This window comes from Hippocampus bargibanti, linkage group LG14 (genome assembly GCF_051943395.1).
Source record: "Hippocampus bargibanti isolate YZ-2025 linkage group LG14, ASM5194339v1, whole genome shotgun sequence".
NCBI classification, from domain to species: domain Eukaryota; kingdom Metazoa; phylum Chordata; class Actinopteri; order Syngnathiformes; family Syngnathidae; genus Hippocampus; species Hippocampus bargibanti.
Genome location: NC_142747.1, coordinates 18,065,409 through 18,078,953, shown reverse-complemented (window position 1 = coordinate 18,078,953; position 13,545 = coordinate 18,065,409). Strand labels below are relative to the sequence as shown.

Sequence of the window (13,545 nt, the reverse complement as noted above, 5' to 3'; positions counted from 1 at the left end):
TGCAGCTTGCCTGTCAGGGGCTTATCGTATGTGATTCTCGACATCATAAAGCACTTTTTCTGGGTTCTGTGTGAAAGGCTCAGCGGGGAAAAAAAATTCTAACTCTCTCGCATGCTTTGACAATATATTCTGCAACTCCCATGATGCTTTTGGATAATCGGGACAAGACAGCACACGTCTTTTACTAGCAAAACTTGCAAGCTAACAGCTGGGCTGCATTTTCGACGCAAATGTTCTCCATCACCTTGAAGGCTGGCTCATATCCCAGACACCAAAAGAAAAAAAAAGTGAAAAATAGACAAAGTCCATATGCTCATGCATAATCATAACATTCAATCTCCTAATCTAAGAGATTATCGTAAAATCGAACAGTGACAAGGACACAAAAGTATTCCCATTATGGCCCGGTGGAGAATTATCTCATATTAATCTCGCCTGCTTCCTGAGTTTAATGACTTGTGCTAAAAGTGGCAAACGTCAAGGACAGATGGAAATCACGTTGTGCGCGCATACAGCGCAAAGAAGGCGGCAGCTCGGCAGCCCAAGCTTTCCAGCTGCTCACGTAATGGCTGACAAAACAAATCATTTCTTTGTCACAGGTACTCCCTTATTCACAAAATCTGCAAATTTCTACGACGAAAAAGATGTCGGCAAGGATGGATAGAAACTCATACAGTGATACCTTGGCTTACAAACTTAATTGGATCCCAGAGTGTGAAAGGCGAAAAGTGTGTATCCCAAAAATTAATTTCCCATAGGAAACCATTAAAATGAGAATAATCCGTTCCCAGGTCCACATAATTTTCTACTTTCTAATTTTCTAAGCCTTAAAACTACACAAAATATACCTTATTTTATGTATAATAAATGTGCTTTGGTATTATAATGAAATAAATAAACTGTACTGTATAATAAAGTCGTTTTATTTACCTTTGTGATGGTCGTTGATGGCTTGATGGAATTGAGTGGCCAGTTTCATCAGCATTAAACACTTGATGAGGAACGTAGCCTTCTTCTTTCACCATCTTGAGGAATGATACCTTGGAGGTGCTTTTTCTGCGATCATTTTACCTTGTTCCTCATCAAATGTGTTCTGTTTAGCTAGGTTGATAGCTTTTTGCATCAAGTGTACATATGGCTTGTGCGGATTGTTTGTGGAGCCTGATTGATGGGATATTTTAACCTTGCAGTCTACACTCTGCCTTTGAACTATCAAAGTTGAAACTCTCACTGTCGTCTGCCTGTCTCTTTAATGTTTCAACCACTTCCCCTCACTGCTGTGTTCTTGACCAATCACGTGGCTTTAACCGAAGACTGGGGGCGGGGAATAGAGGACAAAAACAGTCGGCTGCCATTTTGTTGTTAGAACGGACTCGTTCGCGAACGACACATCACTCATTGAGGCAACTTCATGTATGAAAAAAGTTCGTATGCCAAGGTACAGTTCATATGCCAAGGTAAAATTTTCATAAATTTAACGTTCGTAAACCGAAAAGTTCGTAAACCAAGGGGTTCGTAAACCGAGGTATCATAGTACATAGAAAGTTAGCTAGCTAGCTAATTGAAAATAGATAGCTAGATATATAGCTAGCTAGTTAGATAGCTTATAGATAGCAAATATATAGCTAGCTAGTATTGTACTTTATGTAGTTATGCGTTCTTTTTGATGACAGGACATCAACTATTTTTTGAGGATCCAAATAATAATAATAATAATAATAATAATAATAATAATAATAATAATAATACATTTAATTTATAAGCGCCTTTCAAAACTCTCAAGGTCACTTTAACAGTCACATTATAAGTTTTTCTGTGGGTGAGCAGCGGCAGCCACATGCGCCAGCGTTCACTCAACCCGGAAGTAACTCAAATAGATAGATTAAGAGTGTTTTTCTACCATCTGCTCAATGTTAGCTATAAATATGGCGGCTATACATAATAAAACGTGCTATACAACCACGACATGCTGATTTACAGTGACCCGGGATGGAGCCACTGAAAGCCAGCATCACGATCATCACCCACTCAAAAGCAAATAAACACATTCATACTGCTGCGAGTAAATAAAAATCAACTTACAGGTTGAGGCAGAGACAGTCTTGTCGAGACGACGTGTTTATTCGCTGAGATCTATGCGAAATGACACGCAATTTGGCAGAGCTGACATCTGTGAAGGGAAAAATGAAGGTTTATCCCAGAGTCTGTGTGGATAAGGCGATACTGTTATTTATGCACCAGAGCGCGCTTCTGAAGGCGACTGACTTTGAAAAAAGGTGGATTTTAAATGACTGGAAACCTATTCTCAATCTTGTTTTAAAACCTCGGTGTGACCACAAAGTAATTCAACCAAATGCGAAGACAACGAGAGGGAGTGATTGACACACAACTGAAAAAGAAGTTAGAAACATGTTTTTTTGTGTGTGTGTGTGTGTGTGTTTTTTTTTAGATGTATCGAGAACACAATTAGCACAAAAAATAAATCATAAAATGGACAAAAAAATAAGGAGTCCTTGTAGTTATCATTGTCCTACACCAGGCTTGTTTGGCTAATGTTTTGGGGGAATATTTTGAGTAAACCTGCACAAAGGCACAATTACAGGAATATCAGAACAATAATAATAATAATAATAATAATAATAATAATGATGACGAGAATGATTATAATGATTAAAATAATGATGATGGTGTTAATAATGACAATGATAATGATGATGAAGATGATAATAAAAATGATAGCTAGATAGCTCGATAGATAGCTAGATAGCAAGCCACCTAGGTAGCTATATAGCTAATAACTAGCTAGCTAGATAGCTAGTTAGCTAATACACTGAATGTCACAATTAAATAAATACACATAATTGAGTAGCATATTTCCATCTTTACAGGTAAGAATGACATATTTAATTATAGCGTTTTGAAGTACTCTATAAATACAATTTAGTTGAGTTGAGAGTGTAGCGCGTCTAGCAATTAGCGACATTAGCATGTGAGAGTCTAAACTTTTGTTTTGTTGTGTTTGAGGTACAGAAGAATCTTGAAAGACTTTTGGACAAGGCTATTTAAAGAATTGTGACATAATAATAATAATAATAATAATAATAATAATGGCGAGAATTATGATAATGATTATAATAATGATGATGGTGTTAATAATGACAATGATAATGATGATGAAGATGATAATAAAAATGATAGCTAGATAGCTCGATAGATAGCTGGATAGCAAGCCACCTAGGTAGCTATATAGCTAATAACTAGCTAGCTAGATAGCTAGTTAGCTAATACACTGAATGTCACTATTAATTAAATAAATACACAGAATTGAGTAGCATATTTCCATCTTTACAGGTAAGAATGACATATTTAATTATAGCGTTTTGAAGTACTCTATAAATACAATTTAGTTGAGTTGACAGTGTAGCGCGTCTAGCAATTAGCGACATTAGCATGTGAGAGTCTAAACTTTTGTTTTGTTGTCTTTGAGGTACAGAAGAATCTTGAAAGACTTTTGGACGAGGCTATTTAAAGAATTGTGTCATAATAATAATAATAATAATAATAATAATAATAATAATAATAATAATGATGAGAATGATGATAATGATTATAATAATGATGATGGTGTTAATAATGACAATGATAATGATGATGAAGATGATAATAAAAATGATAGCTAGATAGCTCGATAGATAGCTGGATAGCAAGCCACCTAGGTAGCTATATAGCTAATAACTAGCTAGCTAGATAGCTAGTTAGCTAATACACTGAATGTCACAATTAAATAAATACACATAATTGAGTAGCATATTTCCATCTTTACAGGTAAGAATGACATATTTAATTATAGCGTTTTGAAGTACTCTATAAATACAATTTAGTTGAGTTGAGAGTGTAGCGCGTCTAGCAATTAGCGACATTAGCATGTGAGAGTCTAAACTTTTGTTGTGTTTGAGGTACAGAAGAATCTTGAAAGACTTTTGGACGAGGCTATTTGAAGAATTGTGTCATAATAATAATAATAATAATAATAATAATAATAATTTACAAGCGCCTTTCAAAGCACCCAAGGACACTTCATAATCAAAAACCATAAATAAATAAATAAAAATAAATATATATATAATATAATATATATATATATATATATATATATATATATATATATATATATATATATATATATATAATAAAAGAGGTGATTAAACTAAACTGTGAATGCGATTTTAAACACATGCCCCACCGCCCCGTCATGGAAGGGAAAAAAAAACTGGCAGAGGTCTGACCAGCGCTTTATCTGCAACAAGAAAAAACAAAACCTGCTATGACATCAAATTTAAAGCAAAATATTACATAAGAGTAGGATAAGATGACTGAGCGTGCTTAAATAATTGAGTTGAATTTTTCATTAGAATGTCTTTAAAAGGGCAGATTCCACTTTGAAAATGATGTACTTGATAAATTGTGAATATGCTAATGATATGCTAATGATATGCTTCCTATTCCTTTGGTGTGTGATTATTCCAAGTTATCATACAACCTGATGGCAGGATCATACTTTTTTTTTTTTAAGTGTACTCGTAAGCACTTTTGCTCTCACGTTATTGCTCGTGCGGTTGTTTAATTTCCACCCGGCGTCTGGGGAGCGAGGGATGGGGGTGGGGGGGTGGGGTCAGGATTTCCCTCCCTATCAGGTGTCGTGACTCTCTAAGTTACACGTTCAACATTATTCCCCCTCGGAGTCCTCCGTAAGAGCTCTCAAATTATATCTAGGGAGGAGATGGGATTTCATGTTGATACTGCCCCGAGACCTTGAGTAATGATCAGGATAATAACTGCCGAGCCTGAAGGGAATACCAAAAACGCCCCCCCCCCAACCCCACCACGCTTGAAGAACCGCCATCAACAAGGAGTTGGCTCGCTGTCCAAAGGACCTGATAACTGATAACCCTGCTAGGGTTATTAGGTTTTAGCTATCTTATTCACTAGCTACTAGCTATCTATTCGCTAGCTGTTAGTTAATTAAAGAGGAAGTCGGAAAATTTTGGCTGGTCGGTGACTATCTGGCTGGCTATCTATTGGATAGCTATTAGCTAGATAGCTAGCTCTCTGACTATCTGGCGAGCTGTCTGGCTATCGAGCTATGAGCTCACTATTAGCTAGCTAACTAGCTTTCTATCTATTTGAGTTTTTCGGGTTGAGTGAACGCTCACCCGCAGAAAAACTGATCCTGTGACTGTAAAGCACAGGTGTCAAAGTCAAGGCCCGCGGGCCAAATCCGGCCCGCCACATAATTTTTTTCGGCCCGCGAAAACAAATCAAACTTAAATTCCATGATGATTGCTAAAATCTGAGCCAAAATTGCATATTTTTGGATGTCAACCACAATAAAAGTCATTATTCTTCACTTCAGATTTGAAAAGGAGTTATTCATTAATTTGCTGTGTGCTCTATATGTAATATTTGAAGGGATTTAAACATTCTAATGAGTTCCCCAAATTCATAACAGCCCTCGAGAGGAAACCATAACTACAATGTGGCCCGCGGCAAAAAATGACTTTGACACCCTTGATGTAAAGTGACCATGACAGTTTTAAAAGGCGCTTAGAAATGAAATGGATTATTATTATTATTACGATTAATATTGTTCGAATTGAAGTAGAATCAACCCAGATGTGACCAGGAACCATTTTAAGAGTTGCCTGCTTGTTAGGAGTCCTCATGAGCGCCCCTCACACCTTCCTGTCTTGGCAAATCCAATCGTATAAATCACTTTGAAGCCGACTTTCCTTTGACTCAATTAAGGAGAGAGCTTACAGAGCGTCTTGCACTTCTCCCCTGTTTCATTTTCGCACCCCTTTTTGTCTTCCTGGAGCTCATTTTGTCCTCTTGCTGTTTTCCGGGGGAAACCTTTTTCCTCACGTTGCGACTTGGCTTCTCATGATATGTCCTATGCCCCGCCCACAGCCCTGAAGGACAGCCGGTTCCAGCTGATGAATTTCTCTGACAACGAACTACGAGTGTCCCTGTCCAACGTGTCGCTCTCCGACGATGGACGCTACGTGTGCCAGCTCTACACTGACCCTCCGCAGGAGGCCTACGCCGACATCACCGTTCTAGGTAGGTTATAAGGCCTCACTATTTTTTAAAACTCATTCACTGCCATTTTCAAATTTATTCGGGAATTGAAAAGCATCGTGTAGAACGCCGTTCCAGAATTTGTTCGGGGTTTGTTTTTTTTTTCATGCTTGGGTGCTTATAAAGCGCTAGCCATGGCCTCTGGCCTTGATTTTCACACCAATGCCTTAGACCACAGGTGTCAAAGTCAAGGCCCGCGGGCCAAATCTGGCCCGTCACATCATTTTTTTCGGCCCGCGATAGCAAATCAAACTTGTTAAATTCCATGACGATGGCTAAAATCTGAGTCAAAATTTCATATTTTTGGATGTCAACCACAATAATAGTCATTATTCTTGACTTCAGATTTGAAAACGAGTTATTCATTAATTTGCTGTGTGCTCTATATGTAATATTTGAAGGGATTTAAACATTCTAATGGGTTTTCCAAATTCGTAATGGCCCTCGAGAGGAAACCATAACGACAATGTGGCCCGTGGCAAAAAAATGACTTTGACACCACTGCCTTAGACTATTTTTTTTTTTGTTAAAAAAATCATTAATTCCTAACTTTAATGAGTCTGGAGTTATCTGAGGTTGTGTGGTCTTTTATATTCTCTCATTCCCCGTGACTTAGTTGTCTTTCTTAGTGTACACAGACCCTCTCATTCCCGTGCCACTTCATATTCACTCCTTCCCATCCGTCTGACTTTTTTGTCATTTTTCTTTTCATGTGCACCACATGCGCTCCCTCTCATAACTGACTTTTCTTCTTCTTTTTTTTTTTTTTTAATCTTCTCTTTCTGCATTATGGATAGGAGTCATCTTTGATCCAGTCATCTTTAGCAACCGAAACAAAATGTCAGCCAATTAGGAGCCCTCGGTGCAAAAAAAAAAGGAGCAGATGCTCAAACCGATGGTGTCTGCCGCTTCGATCTTGGCAGCTGTGTTGACAGTGTGAATTCCAGTGAATGTTGACTTGACTGTTCCCAAACCATTTTCCTTTTGAGAGTCAGCTGTGATGCTTTTGCGTCAAAATGATTCCAGTTAAGCTTTATTATACACGCCAACATCCCGGCGGTGATTGAAAGGAATTAAAAGCACTTGAAAGTAAATTGCGTTTCTTGTACAATTGAAGCCGACAGTGGCAGCATTTTTCTCCACAACTGAAGGTTGCATTGAAGAGTCCTTGGAATGAACTCCCGTCTGACTTTTGGCTTTCAAGCGACGAGAGTTCAGCCCGATGACTAATTTGAGGAATAAGGGGAAAGTATCCTGCGCTCAATGCATGTAGGAATTATTTGGATTGGCGCGGGGAGAATTTATTTCATATTTAAATCTTGATTCATTCATCCTTTTCCGTGAGTTGTGCTGATGCGTTCAAAGGCGAATTGCCGCAAACTTTTCAAACTTGTTTAATTTCCAGTGTCTCCACAAGGAGACACTGGAAAGAATTTGGTGAAGTCATTAGAATGTTTAATCCCCTCCACATATTACATATAGAGCACACGACAAATTAATGAATAACTAGTTTTCAAATCGGAAGTCATGAATAATGACTATTATTGTGGTTTACATGCAAAAATATGATTTTTTTTGTTAGGATTTTAGTAAGAATCGTTAAATTTCTTGAGTTCATTCACACATTGCTTTCGGGGGCCGAAAAAATGATGTGGCGGGCCGGATTTGGCCCCCAGTCCTTGATTTTCACACCAGTGCCTTAGACTATTTTTTTTTTTTTTTTGTTAAAAAAATCATTAATTCCTAACTTTAATGGGTCTGGAGTTATCTGAGGTTGTGTGAGAAAAGAGGATGCACAAAACCGGGTTAGATGGAGGACACTGATTCGCTGTGGGGACCCCTGAAGGGATAAGCCGAAAGGAAAAGAAGAAGTTATCTGAGCATGAAATGGGGGCGGCTGTCCAAAATACAATGCAATACATACGTATTGGTTTATATAGCGCTTTAACAACAACTGGACCTGGAACAAAACGGAAATGATGCCCCCTTGTGGAAGGGAAAAAACATTACCAGAGGCCATGGCCAGCGCTTTATCGACACCCAAGCATTAAAAAAAAACAAAACCGGAACAAATTCAGGAATGGTGCTCTACGTGTTTTTTTTTAATGGCCGAATAAATTCAGGAATGTCAGTCATAGAGAAATAAAAACTAAAACATGAAATTCCCAAATGTCTAACTAGCTAGCTATCTATTAGCTAGCTGGTTAACTTTATCTATTTGAGTTATTCCCGGTTGAACAGGGTCACCGTTGCTGGCTACCTAGCTAGCTATCTATTTGCTATCGATTAGCCGTCTAACTAGCTAGCTATTTGAGTGATTCCCGGTTGAGTGAACGCTGGCGCATGTGGCTGCCGCTGCTCACCCACAGAAAAACTGATGACTGATCTTGAGAGTTTTGAAAGGCGCTTGTAAATGAAATGTATTATTATTATTATTATTATTATTATTATTATTATTATTATTATTTATTTATTTAATTTTTAATTGTAAATTGTTAATTGTTTATTTTTATTTTTATTTGTAATGTGTAATTTTTAATTTTTAATTTTTAATTTTTATTTTTATTTTTATTTTTATTTTTATTTTTATTTTTATGACTAAGCAGGCACAATGCAGTGGTTCATTTTTCCATTGGTTTGTGTTCATAAATGTGAAATTTAAGAGGTTCTCCAATAGTCACGTGGGTTGTCAAAATATTCATAAGGCAGTCGGCACTTGTCATTTTATCATCCATCTTGCGTATCCTTGTCTGATCCCCGAACATGCGCATCCTCATAACTGGAGCTGTTATTTTTATTCGCATCAGTGCCCCCGGGAAGCCCGATCATCGAGAGCCGCCAGGATGTGGTCGTCGAGGGCAACGAGATGGAGCTAACCTGCACGGCCAGCGGCAGCAAGCCGGCGGCCTCCATCAGATGGATGAAAGGAGATGAGGAAATGACAGGTCGGTCCAAATTTAAATCTTAACATGTCATCAGCGCTCTCTTGCCTGCCACGAACAGCTGCATCTGAGTATAATATGTGCCTTATAAAACATATACAGTGATACCTTGACTTACGAACTTAATTGGTTCCCAGACAGAGTGTGTAAGGCGAAAAGTGTGTATCGCAAAAAATAATTTCCCATAGGAAACCATTAAAATGAGAATAATCCGTTCCCAGATCCACATAATGTTTTACTTTCTAATTTTCTAAGCCTTAAAAGTACACAAAATATACCTTATTTTATGTATAATAAATGAGCTATGGTATTATAACGAAAGAAATAAACTGTACTATATAATAAAGTCTTTGTATTGACCTTTGTGATAGTCGTTGATGGCTTGATGGAATGGAGTGGCCGGTTTCATCAGCATTAAACATTTGATCAGGAACGTAGCCTTCTTCTTTCACCATCTTGAGGAATGACCGCTTGTAGGTGCTTTCTCTGCGATAATTTTATCTAGTTCCTCATCTAATTTTGATAATACAGTAAAGTCTCGTTATATCGATATTCAAGGGAGTCCGAAAAAATATCGATATAACCGGGACTATCGATATATCCGACCCTGTTTGCATGTAATTTTCTCCGTGCATGCATAGAAATAGTATCGATATAACCGGGACTATCGATATATCCGATATCGATATAACGAGACTTTACTGTAATACCATTGACTCCAATTATAATCAAATTTTCGCAAAGTACGATACAATCACAGTATTTTGGGCACTAGTTTGAAAATACACCATTCATTGGGGGTGCGCCTTATACTCCGGTGCGCTTTAAACCGGAAAATACGGTATTTGAATAGGTTTCATACTGAAAATTTTACAAGTTAATGGAAAATAAAATTGTGCTACTCTGTTACATAATTTGGATAGTTTCTGAAAGATGTCCATAGTGCGGTGGTTATTTTTTATTTTTGGTATATAAGTGATATTTTACTGTCAAACAATGGAGACCACTCACTATCTCCAGCAAGCCGGAGGCAAGGGTTAGGGGTGACGGGTGTGCACCAGTGGCTCAATTAAACATTGGACTTGACCTGAGGGCAATGACCACCCAGAATGAGTAGATCGAGAGTGCCAAGATTTCATTTTTTTTTTTTAAAAAAAACCTCCAATGAACTTGTTGATGATTGTTTGGCCTTAGCGAAGTTAGCGTTGACTCCCCTCGAGAGCCATTTCATTTTCATATTTATTGTTTTTGCTTGCTCAGCAGAAGAAGTCGGTGATCAAATCACCCGTTAAGAGATTCATGTTGCTGAATGTTTCTCATAAATCATCGGCCTTTGCGGCTGGTGGTGCGATTTCAAACTCCCTAAATATTTACTCTCACGGTTGTGTTCAACAATTTAAATGCTGATGGAATGTCATGCCGATAAATCTGCCTTGAAAGACTTCTGACCAGTGGTTCTTAACCCTGTTGTAGGAACCGAATGCACATTCATAGAAGCCTTTTTTTTTTCAAATTCAAGACATTAAAAACATGCATTTCGTAACCAGTAGCGGATTTTATGGCTAGGCCTTCAGTCGTGCTATGTCTGAATCCTGTTGTAGGTACCGAATGCACATTCACAGAACGTTTTTTTTTCAAATTCAAGACACTAAAAACATGCATTTCGTAACCAGTAGCGGATTTTATCGCTAGGCCTTCAGTCGTGCTATGTCTGAATCCTGTTGTAGGTACCGAATGCACATTCACAGAACGTTTTTTTTCAAATTCAAGACACTAAAAACATGCATTTCGTAACCAGTAGCGGATTTTATCGCTAGGCCTTCAGTCGTGCTATGTCTGAATCCTGTTGTAGGAACCGAATGCACATTCATAGAAGCCTTTTTTTTTTTCAAATTCAAGACATTAAAAACATGCATTTCGTAACCAGTAGTGGATTTTATAGCTAGGCCTTCAGTCGTGCTATGTCTGAATCCTGTTGTAGGTACCGAATGCACATTCATAGAAGGTTTTTTTTTTTTCAAATTCAAGACATTAAAATGTGGATTTATGGAAAAACAAATTATAAGTAAAATGTATACTTTCTTTGATTGGGCACACAATGAATCAAGTAGTGATGGCCAAGCGCGTGTTTCATAACCAGTAGCGGATTTTATAGCTAGGCCTTCAGTCGTGCTATGTCTGAATCCTGTTGTAGGTACCGAATGCACATTCATAGAAGACATTAAAATGTGCATTTATGGAAAAACAAATTATAAGTAAAATGTATAACTTCCCAAACTTTTTTAATGATGTCCATTTTCTCTTGAAAAGTCCGTCTTCAAAATGGCTTTAACTGTATATCTGCAACCAAGTCCATTTCTTCTCCCCCTTCAGCCATTGTGGGTTGACAAATTCTTATTATTAAATCAACACAATATATTTGCTTAATACAGCTCACTACCATTACAGTGTGCTAGCTCTGGCCAGTATGCTCTTGTCACTTGCGCCTAACTATGATTGGCTAGCAGGAAATAACTTGCGACTTGAAGAAACTTCAGAAACTTCAGAACTTCAGAAATACTGTCATTAAACTAATTTTTACTATGAACGTGTGGATTCATGATAACCTCATAAAATTGAAATATTTGCTATTTTTGTTAGCTTTGGAGCTGTCCAACCTTAATGATGTTCATCTATTTTTGAAAAGTCCATCTTGAAAATGGCTTTAACAGTAAATCTCCAACTAAATCCATTTCTTTTCCTCTTTCAGCCATTGTGGGTTGACACAACCACTATTAAATCAACACGATATATTTGCTTATGCAGCTCACTACCCATACAGTGTGCTAGCTCAGGCCAGTATGCTCTTGTCACTAGCGGCAAACTGGCCGAGGTCATAGTTTGCGAAAACACTGACATTGACCAGCGCCTTCAAGATGGCGTTGGTACGTCTTTTGGGTTGCCAACTCGAAATGTGATTGGTTAAAGCAAGAGTCATCCACACTGCATTTAATTTGACAGAGCCTGCAGAACTGATTGTGAAGGTGTCCAGGTCGATTACTGACCCTGTTAACAAATGATGTCTGAAATGTGATTGGTTAAATGGCTGAATATGAAAACAGACATTTAGAAGCAGTGCATGAACGGAAGCTGAAAGATAATCTGAACTTGTTTAATAAGAATTCATGGACAAAATATAATTCACATCAATCCGTGATTCATATATTTTTAGGCCAGCGGAGTAGGCTTTGCAGGCCTTGACGGTCATAACTAATTGACATCTTGAGTCAGATCTGTCTGAATCGCCATGGCAGAAGCTCTGTCAAACCCATGAGATTAATTCATGGTTTGATCGAACCTACCAATCTTGACACTGCAAACTCACATTTTTTTTTTGCGTTTCATTTTCATTTCCGCGTCTTGGGATAGTGCACAGAGGTATAACCTCAAGGGTGGGGAATAGTCTTTATTGCCTCTCAGTTATGATTAAGGGTCATCCGTTTTTCATTACTGCGCAGCAAGGGGAGGAATATTCATTTTTGTTCTTTCATATTTAGCCAGAGTGGATCTGTGCGAGCCTATTCATTTTTTTTTTTTTTGGTTTTGTCATGAGATGAAATATTGACACAAAGTCCAGTTGATTGGTTAAAAATTGTGGGAAAATGCCATTATCTTCATTACAGTTTGTAATTTAAATGGAATCATGACTGAGATAAAAGTATTTTCACTTTTGATACGATTGAGAAAACTGTTCTTAGAGTATTGATGTATTATTATCGATTGACAACAGTTACCTTCGGTGCTGAGGAATGAGGTAGGAGGACGATATACTATCAATGCTTCAGACATTCAGTATTCACACATACAGTGATACCTTAGCTTACGAACTTAATTGGTTCCTAGACAGAGTGTGTAAGGCGAAAAGTGTCTATCCTAAAAATTAATGTCCCATAGGAAACCATTAAAATGAGAATAATCCGTTACCAGGTCCCCATAAAACAGGGGTGTCAAAGTCATTTTTTGCCGCGGGCCACATTGTAGTTATGGTTTCCTCTCGAGGGCCGTTATGAATTTGGGGAACCCATTAGAATGTTTAAATCCCTTCAAATATTACATATAGAGCACACAGCAAATTAATGAATAACTCGTTTTCAAATCTGAAGTCAAGAATAATGACTTTTATTGTGGTTGACATCCAAAAATATGAAATTTTGGCTTAGATTTTAGCAATCATGGAATTTAAGTTTGATTTGCTTTCGCGGGCCGAAAAAAATGATGTGGCGGGCCGGATTTGGCCCCCGGGCCTTGACTTTGACACCTGTGCCATAAAACATCATTTTCTACTTTCTTATCTTCTAAGCGTTAAAACTACACAAAATATACCTTATTTTTTGTATAATAAATGTGCTATGATATTATAATTAAAGAAATAAACTGTACTATATAATAGTTGTTTTATTTACCTTTTCAATGGCATAAAAAATAA

General features: G+C 37.6%; 1 protein-coding gene across 3 annotated transcripts in view; it reads left to right on the top strand.

Annotated features, from left to right (window-relative positions):
* The window catches only part of cadm1b (cell adhesion molecule 1b), a 165,174-nt gene that overhangs the window by 122,136 nt on the left and 29,493 nt on the right, over positions 1–13,545 (top strand). For all 3 annotated transcript variants that reach the window (XM_089014203.1, XM_089014204.1, XM_089014202.1), the window contains 2 exons: positions 5,968–6,120; positions 8,946–9,083. In XM_089014203.1, the coding sequence (XP_088870329.1) occupies positions 5,968–6,120; positions 8,946–9,083 (291 nt within the window). The remainder of the gene's footprint in view (positions 1–5,967; positions 6,121–8,945; positions 9,084–13,545) is intronic.